At 34.1% G+C, this 14,013-nt stretch overlaps 1 protein-coding gene across 5 annotated transcripts in view; it reads left to right on the top strand.

The window, feature by feature from the left end:
- Positions 1-14,013, top strand: part of ADGRB3 (adhesion G protein-coupled receptor B3) — a 724,811-nt gene that overhangs the window by 555,946 nt on the left and 154,852 nt on the right. For all 5 annotated transcript variants that reach the window (XM_080665754.1, XM_080665753.1, XM_080665751.1 and 2 more), the window contains 3 exons: positions 7,157-7,283; positions 8,847-8,950; positions 13,106-13,208. In XM_080665754.1, coding sequence (XP_080521880.1) covers positions 7,157-7,283; positions 8,847-8,950; positions 13,106-13,208 — 334 coding nt within the window. The remainder of the gene's footprint in view (positions 1-7,156; positions 7,284-8,846; positions 8,951-13,105; positions 13,209-14,013) is intronic.

Genomic DNA, 14,013 nt, shown 5'->3' with positions numbered 1-14,013 from the left:
AAGGAAGATGAAATAAACTCCACCTCTTGGTGAAAAGAGTATTACAGAATTTATAACTTACTGCAGGTGGGGAGTTATTCTCTTATATTGGATAGTCAGTAATGGCTCTTGTAAGATTACATAAGGACAGAGACTTCCATGATATGAGGGCATATTCCATGTGAATGTCTTTGAGGAGTACATTCTGGGCCAAGGGAATTGCCAGCACAAAATGCCAAGGTGAAAAAAACAAGGAGCTTAGTGTGGTTGGAAGTGATGGACAAAGGCAAGTGTATGAAAAGATGAAGGTAGAAAGGCAGGAAAGGCTAGATTCTTGTACACCATTATAAGGGCTTTGTCTTTTGCTCCAAGTGAGGGTGGAAGAACCATTAGAGTTTTAAGCAGAGTGACAGAATTTGACATATGTGTCAACAGGATCTCTCTCTGGCTGCTGTGTTGAAACTGAACTTCAGGGTAAGGTGGCAAGAATAGAAACAAGGAGCCTAGCAATGAGATTTGTCCACATAAAAAATGATTGTGACTTAGAATATAAGGATAAAACTGACAACATTTTTCTGGAATAATTTTTAGGCAGAAAACATTTTTGGATTATGTAAAGTTTTCTCAACCAGATTGTGTGCTTCTCTAAGAAAGAAATTATGTTAATTTTTTAAAAATGTGTCTTCTACTTTGGCATTTAAAAAGCACTTACTAAATATTTATTGACTGGTTAGTTAAGACTCAGGCCTTGCTTCCAGATTGAACACAATCACTATAGGATGTGGAGTCTTTCAGAGTTCATCTTCAAATTATTTTTGAAGACCAAAAGCTAGTAATGAACCTAATACAGTCCATTGATCCCTGGCCAGTGGTTTTAAGTGGTTAGAGCATTGCTTCCCCTGCCCACCCCCCCCCACACACACACACACACTGAAGAGTCTAGGGTTCCAGTTCCGGTAAATGGCATGTACCTGGGCTACAGGTTTGATCCTCTGTCCCAGATCCAGGCACATGTAGAAGGCAACCAATCGATGGCGTATCTCTCACATTGATGCTTCTCTCTCTCTGCCTCCCTACCCCCCCTTCCTTCCTTTTCACTCTCTCTTAAAAGAAATCAATGGAAAAATTATCCTCAGGTGATGACTAACAACAACAAAAAGATCCATTAATATTCTTCAGGTTGCATTTCTACTCTGCTTAAGGACAGCAAATGAATTAGGCCTGAGACAATTTGGATCCAGCAGTATTAAAGTCATCCCTTGAAAGATAAATAATTATTAAATTAATTGAACAAGCATTTATTATTAAGTTCCTACTAAGTAAAAAGCAGTGTGTCAAAGATTCAAAGTCAAACAAGATACAGTTCTCAAAAGCAGTAATAATCTAGCATGGCATGGAAAGTGCTCATTTTGTAAAAATGAAGAAATTGAGGTGAATTTATCAACTAATATTTTAGAGTTGGGTGAGTTTTAGGCATATAGGAGTTTGGGGAAGATCCAAGTGCAGAGTATTCCTGAATCTAAGTCATTTCTAGATAACAAATTGGAGATCTGGTGTTAATAGGACAACTATTAATTGCAGGCCCAGCAAAATGGACAATAAGGAAGGGTTCTTCCTAGTAGTAGCAGGGTACCTGTTTCTAAATTTCATTCCAATGAATGAAGCATATGTACTTTTGTTGGTATTACTACTTTATAGTTACATACAGAGGTTGGCAAAAGTAGGTTTACAGTTGTGAGTACACAAAACAGTTTATTCTTATTATTTATTTATTAACTTGTATTTTTCCATACAAACAACTGTAGACCTACTTTTTCCCACCTCTGTATATATAATATATGTATGTTATATATATACAGGTATATGTATTATATACTATTACATAATTCTATATAGGCTATGATAATTGATATAAAATTAACTTTGAATCTCCCAATCATCCATTGAATCAAACTACAGAGAATATAGTTTTTAGAAGGAAAAAAGAACTTTAATTTTTACCTATTTTGTTGTTTTCATAATTTGGAATTTAAACTTTTGTATCACCTCAAACAGTAAATGGTCTCATGAAAGAGGTGGAAGATGCTTGATGTCATGAAACACTGGCATAAAATCAATGTGTGGGTTTTTTTTAATGTGACATAGGGTTTATCACTTAAAGAAATATCAACCTGAACTCTTATCTCTTTAGCTAACTTTATCTATGGTTAACTCATACTTTGTTAAAACTATGTCAATAGTGACAACAATGTTTGCAAGTGTGAATAGCATAACATTCAGATCTTACAACTTTATACAGCATATTCATTGCATTCTATTTTAAAACAGGTGACAATTAAAATTTAGCATTAAAAAAATCTCTAATTTGGAAATGAGAAACCCAGTTTTGCTTCTCACTCTGTGACTTAAAACAAGTTTTCTAAATCCAAGGTACATCACTTTCCTCATCTATAAAACTAAGTGGTTGGGATAGATCAGTGGTTCTCAACCTTGGCTGCACACTATAATCACCTGGGGAGCATTAGAAAAGTCATAATGCCCAGGCCCCACTCAGGGTTTAATTTTTAAAGGTCTCCAGGTAACTATAATATATGGCAAGTGTTGAAAACCAGTGGGCTAGATGATCACTAAGGTTACTCCTAGCAAAACTTTCTAATTTTATGATTCACTGTGTTTAGACATAGTAACATTTGCTAGAGATAACATTGTTTTCAGTATTTGCAGTGTCCTTTTAGTATTTGAAATGAACCTCAAAATCTGTTTCTATTCAAAACTGAAAACATCTTATCTGTACTCCAATTATTTAATATTTTGAGAATAACTTGAAACAAGAGCATATATATGTCATTTTTGGGGAGTGTAACATATGCATAGATTTACCTAATTCTTAGAAATTAGCACTGCTGTGATTGGGAAACAGTTACTTTCTTTCAGTATGCATATGTTGTAAGGATAGTGTAGTAAGAATTGTTTCTAAAATTCTTAAATTTGCTATTATAGATATTTTGATTTTGAATAAATGGATCATTAATACCCTAAAACAGTGGTCAGCAAACTCATTAGTCAACAGAGCCAAATATCAACAGTACAACGATTGAAATTTCTTTTGAGAGCTGAAAACCAACTTCTGTGCATGGGCCACGAAGTTTCAATTGCACTGAACGCGTGGTATTTTGTGTAAGAGCCACACTCAAGGGTCCAAAGAGCTGCATGTGGCTCGCGAGCCACAGTTTGCCAACCACTGCCCTAAGAGATAATAACTCCCGTAGAGCGTATCAGTTATTTATAATCAATACATTACACATTGACCTATTATGAAGCAGAATAGACAGTTTTATAAAAGACTGATTAGAGTTGAATATCTAGCTGGGTTTGTATTTCAAAAGATAAGCGTGATCCCAGCTGGCATGGATCAGTGGTTGAGCATCAAACTATGAACTAGGAGGTCATGGTTCAGTTCCTGGTCAGGGCTCATGCCCTAGTTACGGTTGTGGAGTGTGCAGGAGGCAGCTGATCAATGACTCTCTCTCATCATTGATGTTTCTAATGTTTCTATCTCTCTCTCTCCATGCCTCTCTGAAATCAATAATATGTATATTTAAATATAAGCTTGAGTTATTGAAACACTTTTAAAATGTGTCAGAATAAGTTTTTACTGTTTTTTACTAAACAACTTTTCATTGGAGTTAACATAATTTTTTCCTTTAAGCTTAAATACTAGAGAATATAACCACATGCTACATTGTTTAAAGTCCTCATAAAAATCAAGAACCCAACTATATACTCAGATCCACAAAGAAACTGTAGATCCTTAGGAAATTAGGGAAAGGCCACAAAAAAATATTAAGCTGCGAAGTAATGGATTTTGTGCCTTGTATTTTCACACCATTCTGTGCTTGTGGGTATGTACTTTTGAATACTTGGGACAGGCAGACTCTTATTCTAGTCAGTCTAATAATAGGTAGAAGGAGAAGTCAAATGACAGCTAACATGGGTGAATGTAGGTGTAACCAACAAAGAATGTGCTGGTTGAATGGAATTTCTGCAGGTCTAGTTATTTTTGAAAACTATTTGAAAAAAATTTTAATGCCCAGAAAAGACACTAAAGAAATGTGTGATTTTTAGTATAATTTGTATGTATCATTTATTTTGTGTTTGACATAGTCTGTTATTCTTATTTAATATTCATACGTATTTTATTATATTGTTGCCCTATCGATGATAACCTAAACTTAATAACTAAGAATAATTTACAGATATACAGTTAATCACAGCATGCAAAACTATGACATTGGAAGAATAATGTGACTGTTGGAATAGTCCACATGTTTAAAGACCTTGTTGTGTGCAGACTGGGAAAGCTGTTTTGCTTCACATTAGCTCTACAAGCTATCATTTTGCTTTACAAGATCTCCCTGAAATCAATCAGACATGTGTACCATGCTTTCAAAGGATTTTATATAGCAGGAATAAGCTATGAAATGTTTGAAAATTCAGGTGGTGGGAACTAGAGGTTTTGTAATAATAGTGACATGTATGCCAGTGATTTAAAAAATACTTTATAAGAGTTTTATACCATTTTAAAATATCAAGAGGTTTTATGAAAATATTAAATTTAACAGCAGAATGGCATCACACTTCTTATTACCCTGCTTTTGGGAGTGACCAAATGTAGAAATTAGTAGTTACCTCCTCACTTTTTAAGATCTTCTCTCCTACTCATCTGCTACAAATTCTGATATTCTATCAGATGCATTTATCTGAAGCATTGTTTTGTGTTTTATTTTTTGGAAAGAGCACATCAGTGGTACTCAGTCATTTATATTATTATCCATTCATTTAATCAGGTATTTTCAACAAAGGGCTAATAATTCTAAAGAAAGGTATAGACGGAAGATATATAGCCTCAGAAAGGTACACATGCACAGAGGATGAGTGGCATTAGAACAATATCATGCTGCAGGGAGTGAAAGACTAAAACATGGAGACCAGTGTCACTTATTTCCCAGTTTTGCCTGGGTCTAGGCCAGGTCAGCAATGCAATCATCATACAAATTATATATGACATCTTTTCTAAAGATGTCATATATAATTTACATGATCTTTAGAGTTTAGCAATATTTTATTGAACATAGACTTTATATCTGACAGCCAAAGTTTACTGATGCTAACATTTTTTTGAGTAAACAAACTTCCATTGCCTGTATATAAATTGATAGCTTTTCCTCATAAGAGGTCTTATTTACAGTGAAGTGTTTTTTTTTTCCTTATTAAGACTTTGAATTAGTTTAGTGGTTATAACCACATAAAGTGAAAAGTATAAATACCAGACTCCATCTTGAAAATACAGATACTGCATTATGCAGAAGTTCTGTTCTAAAATGTGCTAGATTCTCTTAAATGTATTTTTCTTCTTTTACTCTAATCAGCTAAAGTAAATGCTTTTCCTTTGGCCTTAACTGTTTGTCACAAGACAGGAAGAGGCAGACAGCTAATGAAATAGATTGTATGCTGCTATGGTTAGGTAGAATTGGAATTTAATACTATTGCATTTGGTTGAAGGCATAACTGATTTTTTTTTAATTTGGCATAGTTGAATGACATCATGAGAAAGAAAAGAGACTTACCAAAAATTTAATTGGCTAATGCTTAGAAGTATTTGGATGAACTTAGGTGTAATTTTTATATAACTCTCCCCAAATACAGTGTATTCTTAAAAGAAGTTGCAATTAAGAGTATTTTGAGTCATGAATATTAATGCATTAAATCATGAATATTAAAAAGATATTGCTTCTAGACAACAAAAACAGATTATCTGAATTATGTTTTGTAGCTCAACTTGGACATCCAACTGTCACAGAGAAGCCTCTCTCATTGAAATCTCTCAGAAATAGACTGTGTGCATATTTAACCCAATAGCTTTAGGTATTCAGAGATGAAGTAGAGTAGATGAAATCAAAAGTACCATATCAAAATTATTGTCAAGCCACGTGTTATCCTCTTTGAGTTTTAGAGTAATTTTAATACAGATATTAACTTGGTTTGAAATTTAAACACACACATACACAGGTTTGCTAGTTGGAGAGTTTCCATGCTTGGGGGAGGGGAGCTGACAATTGGAGTAGTCAGTATATTACACGTGTAATGATGATAAAGTTGATTGGTTAAGCTCAATAACTTTTTTTTTTAATTTTCTGCCTCTTCCTATAGAGTAGTTTAGCTGGGGGTGGACAGGTTCTCTCCTCACTTCCCTCCCTACTAAGGTATATTTCCATACCATTTTTATTGTTCTGCTGTGGTGGGAAATAAACCATATGCTTTAGAATTTTGAATGACTATATCAAAGAGAAAATTGAAACAGGCCTTCTTTCCCCATCCTACCAGACTTTGGGGGTGGGTATTTTTCTAAATGTTCTAGCCGACTTGGGGTTAGCTTACTGCTTCAACCCCAGGGCAAAGAGGGCGGGACAGGGGAAGAAATGTTAAGAGCTTCAGAGATGCTTTGGGCTGAGTGAAGTATGGAGTGGAAAGCTTATGTCTGAAACTCACCCCTCCCCTGGATACCAGGCATAGGCTATGAGAATCGGAACCAGCTGATGCCGCTGCTGCTGTTTCCCGTTTCCAGGGTGAATTTTTCACAGCAGCTAATTCTAAAGGAAGGAAAAATCCCTAACCAGCAGCGGAGAAGATCCTATACCGGACCCCCTATATAACCTTTTAGGCAGGCTTTTCAGAGAAATCCGCATTTTAAAAGCAAGCATTCACAATCCAAAAATACAGGATGGGAATCTGAACTGCTATGAAACACTCTGAGTGTTTGAAATGATCCGATGAGCATAGGAAGTGGCTGCCAAAGCTCTGGCGGCTCCTTGTGCTGCTGCCGCTGCCGCTGCTATTCCTCGCAGAGGGCTGGACAGAGCTAGTCCTGGTTTCAGCACCCACGGCGCTGGACAGCTCTCTGAACCCACGCTGCACCTCTGCCTGCTTGCTTTTTTCAAACACTCTCGCTTTGCATAACTGGAGATGCATCTAAATTACGTCCTGTTCAACAACAAGTAGATTTTTTTTTTTCCTGTACGGGAATTACAGTAGACGATTCTCTTAATTAAACTGCATTTTCTTCTTTACGGATTTGGCCGTCAGGCGTATTTATCCCGATCTCCCCCCGCCTTTGCAGGAACGAGTCTTTGGGAACGTGGTCCACCCAGGGATGTAAAACTGTGCTTACCGATGCATCCCATACGAAATGCTTATGTGATCGTCTCTCTACCTTCGCCATTTTGGCTCAGCAACCTAGAGAAATAGTAAGTAACAAAGGGAAAACACGGCTTTAATGCAAAGGCAGGGACATTGTGGCAAGTGTTTCTCCAGGGAACTGCATTTTAATGGGGAAATAGAAAATGTTGCAGGGTGGCAAAATCGGGCTCGTCTCCTCAGCTACAGTAGCTTGGTGAAATGAATTGTAGTTGGTGTGCTATAACTAAATTCTAGTCAATTTTATGTCTTCTAACTTGAAATTTCTGCAGTATAGTTATGAGAATGTACTCCAGTCATATTACTAATATGCTGCAAACTTTCAAATAAAAATAATTGCCAACTTAACCTTTATTTTAGAACTGGAAAGCTGATCTGGGGAATTTGTGAGGACACTGTTGGTAGTAGAATGAAGACCCCCAACACTACAGCCAACACATAGCATATCTGCATTGAATATTTTCAGTATGGGTTTTCTGGGGGTGTCCTTGGATATTTATTTTTTTTTTAATCAAATGAAGTTTTCCTGAAAGCATGGAGTGTCAAAAACTATAAGACCATTTCTTAAAAGTATATAGGTTTATAAAACTAGTTTCTGAAGTTGACAGCTGTATAAACTGTCTAAAAGAAAAATAATATCCTCATCAAATGTATTTTAAAAATTATTTCAAAAATTGAAATACTGAAAAATAAGATGTGTGACTTTCTTGTTTAAATGTGGCCTGAATATACATTACTCTTACTTATTTTGATAACAACAACAAAAAAAGCCCACACTCTATTATAATTTAATGTTCATGTCTAAGATTTGGAACACAGTTTCAAACTTTCAGTATTAAAAATATGAAAAGCAACATATTTCATTAGTTAGTATCATGCTAGTATCTATGAAAGAAACCTCTCATTTTGTTACTGCTTGTATTCTTGATATATTTTTTAAAGATATAAGGCTTATTTTTCAAGGTCATGTATTTAGGGACTGATACTGGCACTGTAAAATTATCCCTGCATATTTTGTTCATAGAAAAAAATCACAGAATATATTGTAAAGTCTTGCATTTGAAATTTGATTTTCTAATATCCTTAGAGACCAAGGAAGTGAAATTAAATGAGAGAATACTTGACTTAGAATGAAGTTATGAAAAGTCAGAAAGTTTGAAAATCTTTCAATATTTAAATACCAGATTCAGATCACATGAGTTGTAAATGGGAGGATCAAAGTATATTTTACTAAAAAACATATTGTGAAATAACTGAACTATAATTAGCCCAAGAAAAATGAATGCTGATTCAAATTTTAGCTGGAGAAAGCTTCACATGTGAATGTTGACCAAGTTGTAGTTTTAGTTCTTTATTTTAGAAAGCCATGAGTGGGTAATATGTCATTATCAAGCATTTTAAACTCTAAGGCATTTATTTCTTCACTTTAGGGTGGGTGAGCTATAATTAGTCATTTTAGAGATTAAGAATATGTGAAAAGAGTGATTACTGGGTAATTATCTGGTAACTATAACAACTATCTTCTTGGCTATTTTTGAGTGTCAGGATAGTTTTGCTGAGTTTGAAGTTATTTTAAAATTCTTTTTTTGTTGTTTCTTTTGTTTAATTTGCAGATCATGGAATCATCTGGTACACCTTCAGTTACCCTAATAGTAGGCAGTGGCCTTTCTTGCTTGGCCTTGATCACCCTAGCAATTGTCTATGCAGCATTATGGAGGTATGTAATCAATAAATCCAATTGAAATGCAATGCTCTGTTTATCCAAGTTAAATCAGTGAATATGATAACCATTATTATGTCTTCTTTTATTTATTTACTGGAAAAGTATTTTTGAACAGTTATAATTGCTGTCATAGAGCTATAATCATTGAGTACAATAATAATAAATGTTTACCTATTTGCCCGTGATAAGAAAATAAACAAAACACACATATACTTTTCTTTCCAATTCAAGTGATGGTAGCTTCCAACAAGTTGCTTATCCCCAAGCATGGTATTCTTATACCCCAACTTCAGTCTTTGTGTGGTTTCTATCCCAAATGCTGTTGAGCTTGAGGATTTGATAGTCAAATTAATTTCTCTGTTATAAAAATATGGTTTCTAAATTCTTACATTTAAACACATGCTTTCAGTATGTCACAGACAATAAGTAAAGTCTTCTGTAATATTAATGCACAAACATTATACCTCAATGCTCTGAATAGGTCTTTGGTTGAATGGTTTGAATAAGTCTGATTTTGACAGATGTAAACAAGAGTATGTGATTCAAAAAATATTTATACAATTTTTGAAATTACATGTGCTTACTATGAAAATTTAGTATTTCTCAAAGATTTGCTTTTCTATTAAAATTAGACCTGTGACATTTATATCTTCTCTCATAATAAACCAGTACATAACCAAATGGCCAAACTTCCTAATGGATTTTAAATTTCTTAATGTTAAACATTTTATATGCTTTTTTATTGTTTAAAATATTCTAAAAATAGTTATTATATTAATAAATAGATAATTTTGTATTATTTTCTGAAAAAAATGCAATATTAAAATTGCAAAAGTAGCCAGTCTAGGATTTTACTTTTCTTTTACTTAAGGTAAACAATAATTCAGTTGAAAAATTATTTACAATTTAATAAGGAAAGGTCATTTCATTTAACATTCTTTTTAAAAAAATCATTGTTCTCCATTATATTTTTTATTCCTTTGCAGACAAAATTGATTGTCCAGGATATTAAATTGTCAAATATGTTAAAAATTTTAGCCTAGCTGGCATGGCTCAGTGATTGACCTATGAACCAGGAGGTCATGGTTTGATTCCCAGTCAATGCACACGCAAAGATTGCTGGCTCAGTACCAGGAGGCAGCCAATCAATGATTCTCTCTCATCATTGATGTTTCTATCTCTCTCTCCCTCTCTCTTCCTCTCTGAAATTAATGAAAACATTTTTTTAAAAAAATATCCTTTATATAAAAATAAAATATATACATACTCTTGGTCCATTGGCACAGATACATAATAGAGGTTTAGTTTTCCCGTGAAGGAGTTATCTGGTAATAAAACACTGACAGAGTATAACAATCTGATAAAGTATGGCCAGTCCCACAAAATTGAGGACATGCTTGGTCTAGGTACAGCATTGTAGACAATAGAATCCAGGGTTTAGGGCTCAGTCAAGTAGCCATTGTTATGGTAATAAAAGACCAAGATGGACAAAGGCTGGGAAGAAGTCAACTTTCTCTCCCACAGTTGTCTGAATGCCACTTCAGGAAAATGAAGGGTCAGGATACCAAAGTATTGAGAACTAAATTTCTACTTATCAGCACTTAGAGTTCAAGCATCAATTCCACCTTCTCTTCACCCTCAATGCACATAGCTAACACTAACACAAACACTGCCAAGATAAATGATATGTAAAATGTGTCAAAGAGGTACAGGGTTAATTAATTCATAGTAAAGTTTTCTTTAATCTAGAAAATCCAGGAAAATCACCTATTACAATAGTTACTTAAGAATTACCAAGATACCTGAAAGGTTCTATCAAAACTTGACATATAACTGAGAAGTATGGAAGAAAGGGCCTAGAAACAACATAAGTATGGATTCCTAGCAGTTAGTGACCATCAACTCATTGTTCACAAGGAGAAGAATTGAAGTAATACTAGTATCAATAGTTTGATCGAAGTTTTAAGACTCTTAAATGATCACTTGAATCTGGTAGCATGATGAATTCAATGCATTTTATAAACACTATATTTGCCTTGTAACATTATGATATGGTAGTACTCATGCTAGGATCCTACTGCCTTTTTTTCTAAATAAAATGTTTATTTTTTATTTTCTAAGAATTTATAAAATGTATGAACATCAGAAGTATTTTATTTACAATAAACTATTTTTAAACTTGTTGTTTTCCCATGTAGTTCATTGGGAATGTTCATCACAAAGTTAATACAGCTCTAGACAGTTTGGCTCAGTAGATAGAGTGTTGGCCTGCGGACTGAAGGGTCCCAGGTTCAATTCCAGTCAAGGGCACATGCCCGGGTTGTGGGCTCGATTTCCAGTAGGGAGTGTGCAGGAGGCAGCCATTCAATGATTCTCTCTCATCATTGATGTTTCTATCTCTCCCTCTCTCTCCCTTCCTCTCTGAAATCAATAAAAATATATATTTTTAAAAAGTTAGTACACTGTGTTATGGTCTTCCCATCTACAGATGTGTCCTTTTAATCTATATATTGAAATGATGCATTCACAAATTTTGCTTAAAATATCAAACATGTTTCTAAAAAGTATTAAAAGCTGAGACATTTTATACCAATTTTTAAGGCAATAATGTGACTCAGTATTAATGAGAATGGAAACATCTAAAGACTCTTCAAGGTCTTGGTCTTTCATTACCTTGATTTTCCTACTTATAGAGCAAACAATGTCAGTGAAACCCTCTTAATAAATTCACCTGTGTGCTTCTGCTGTCATGGAAGCCATTAACATCATATTAAAGGGTCAGTTTTCTTTATTTCTTGAACTTTATATGTTACTTCTCCAACCAAATAATAATAATAAAACTCTTAATATTTGATGATGTTTTCAGCATCCCAGTATGTGGTTTATTCCATGTTTTAGATACTGATGATGCAGGGACAAGGTTAAGCCACTCTTGAGGCCATTACAAAATTGACCTGGGTTAGCCCTATTTGGGTTTGTTTTGTGAGGAAAGTTAAAATACAAGTAGAATTGTGTGTGTGTGTGTGTGTGTGTGTGTGTGTGTGTGTGTGTGTGTTACTCCTGTTTTTGTTTTTGTTTCTCCTCTGAAATGTGTGATGGAATGTGGGGGCTTCTTTCTAAATGCTCCTCCAAGACACGGAGAAAGAACTTTGATTGGTTTTATCTTCCAAAGAGTGCCTCCAGATCTCTAGCACCCCATCTAACACTGCACAGGGAAGTCCACGCCTACTATGGAAAGTGATTTCATGTGCTAATACAAATTGAACACATAGCAACTACAAGTGTGTCTGTTTGTTATTGTCATTCAGTGATTTACAATGGGGTACAGTAAAGCAAAATGGCTGTTACCGTTCATGGTAAACAGCTGGGAGAACATTTGAGTCTAAGCAGTTTTCTCCATGGCTTACAATCTTGATGCACTTACAAATTATATGACAGACTGTCTACCAGCACTTCTTCATAAGGATAAAGGATGGCAGATGTCAAGTAATTTTCCAGCCTAATGTGAATTATTATTTGTAGATTGGATTAGTTTTTAGAACTAAAGCTTTAGTGTGGGTTTCTTTTTGAACAGTTATTCAGGAAAAATAAAATTTAAGAAGTAGCAGCCTGACTACATAAAAATACTTGAGTGGATGAAATGGTGGATGAAAGTGTTCATGGTTTTATGAGAGTAATGGAATCTGTCTAGTAAGCAAAGGAGACTTCGGAATCTATGGTTTTTCCTTTGGTTCTCAGAGTTTCTATTGGTTGATTTATATTATAATACTTAACATATAATGTACATACATATTCGTAAAGGTAATTATACTAATTAACTATTTGCAGCAAATTTTATTTGTAGTAAAAAAAACTATATTGATAACAGTTGTGCAACTTGGACCCTATCAGAAATGTCATGTTGTCCTCACTGATTTCAAAAGAAGAAAAAAAGTTCTAAAGGACCCTAGGACATGCCATGCCAGTATAAAATTGGGTCTCTAAAAATAATCTTAATTTTTTAAACTGTTTTTTATGTGTGTTTTTTTCTTATAAAGGCACTATTTTAGTGTTTCTTTTTCTGGATGAATTCCACCAATTTGCATAATAAAGAATTCTTTATCTGTCTGTTGAATTTTAAAGTTGGACACTCTTTCTTTCTTTGGCTAGGTACATACGCTCTGAGAGGTCCATCATTCTAATTAACTTCTGCCTGTCTATCATCTCATCCAACATCCTCATACTGGTTGGACAGACTCAGACTCATAATAAGGTATGACTGGTAATTATTCTGATTATCTTTGTGCGTTTATGGTTTGACATAAAGTTGGTTATTGATCATCCAAACCTTATTCTAGATAAAATAGAGAACATTTGACAAAATTATTTTTTAAATTATTTCCTGAATAAAAGTATTAACTCTTCCAGAACAGATATTCATTTCCTTGGATTAATTTCCTGGGGATCAAGAGGCTGTTTATAATAGTTAAAAATATATGTTTGTTAAGCATTATATCAAAGCTCTATGAGTTCAAAGCCTTAGAACAACAAAAGCACAAATTTAGATTCTTTATCCTAATTGTAATAGGAGTGCCTGTGTTTTGGTCTAATTTATTTACATACTGATTCCTAAAAGTTGACTTTAAATTGCTTAAAAGTGTAACATAGATCTTGAAAATCTACCCAAAAATTGTCTATAGGTAATAATCTAAGACAGTATCAGGTGAAAGCAACACTAGGTTTTATGCCTTTTAAAAAGTTTTAATTATTTAAAAGTATCTTGATAAGTAACCAGCATTGCAATTCTTCAACTGCGTTGTCATTTTCAGTAGAAAGTAGGTCCTGTTTATGAGAAATGACTTGAGTTAAAGACCAGGTTTGTTCCAGAAATGACTGTCAGCCCTCTTTACTAAACTACTCTGAAATGCATTCCAAGAAACCCATAATAGCAATCTTAAATTAACTTATCCCTACCTCAAAGGAATTCTGGTAAACACTGCTTTAATAACATGTCGATCAATTTGGGCCTATTTTTTTTTCCTCAACTTTTTTTTTTCTGAATACTAAAGCAAATAATT

This window comes from Plecotus auritus (genome assembly GCF_963455305.1).
Source record: "Plecotus auritus genome assembly, chromosome: 4".
NCBI classification, from domain to species: domain Eukaryota; kingdom Metazoa; phylum Chordata; class Mammalia; order Chiroptera; family Vespertilionidae; genus Plecotus; species Plecotus auritus.
The sequence above is the reverse complement of the archived record's forward strand: the minus strand, read 5'-3'. Positions and strand labels throughout refer to the sequence as shown.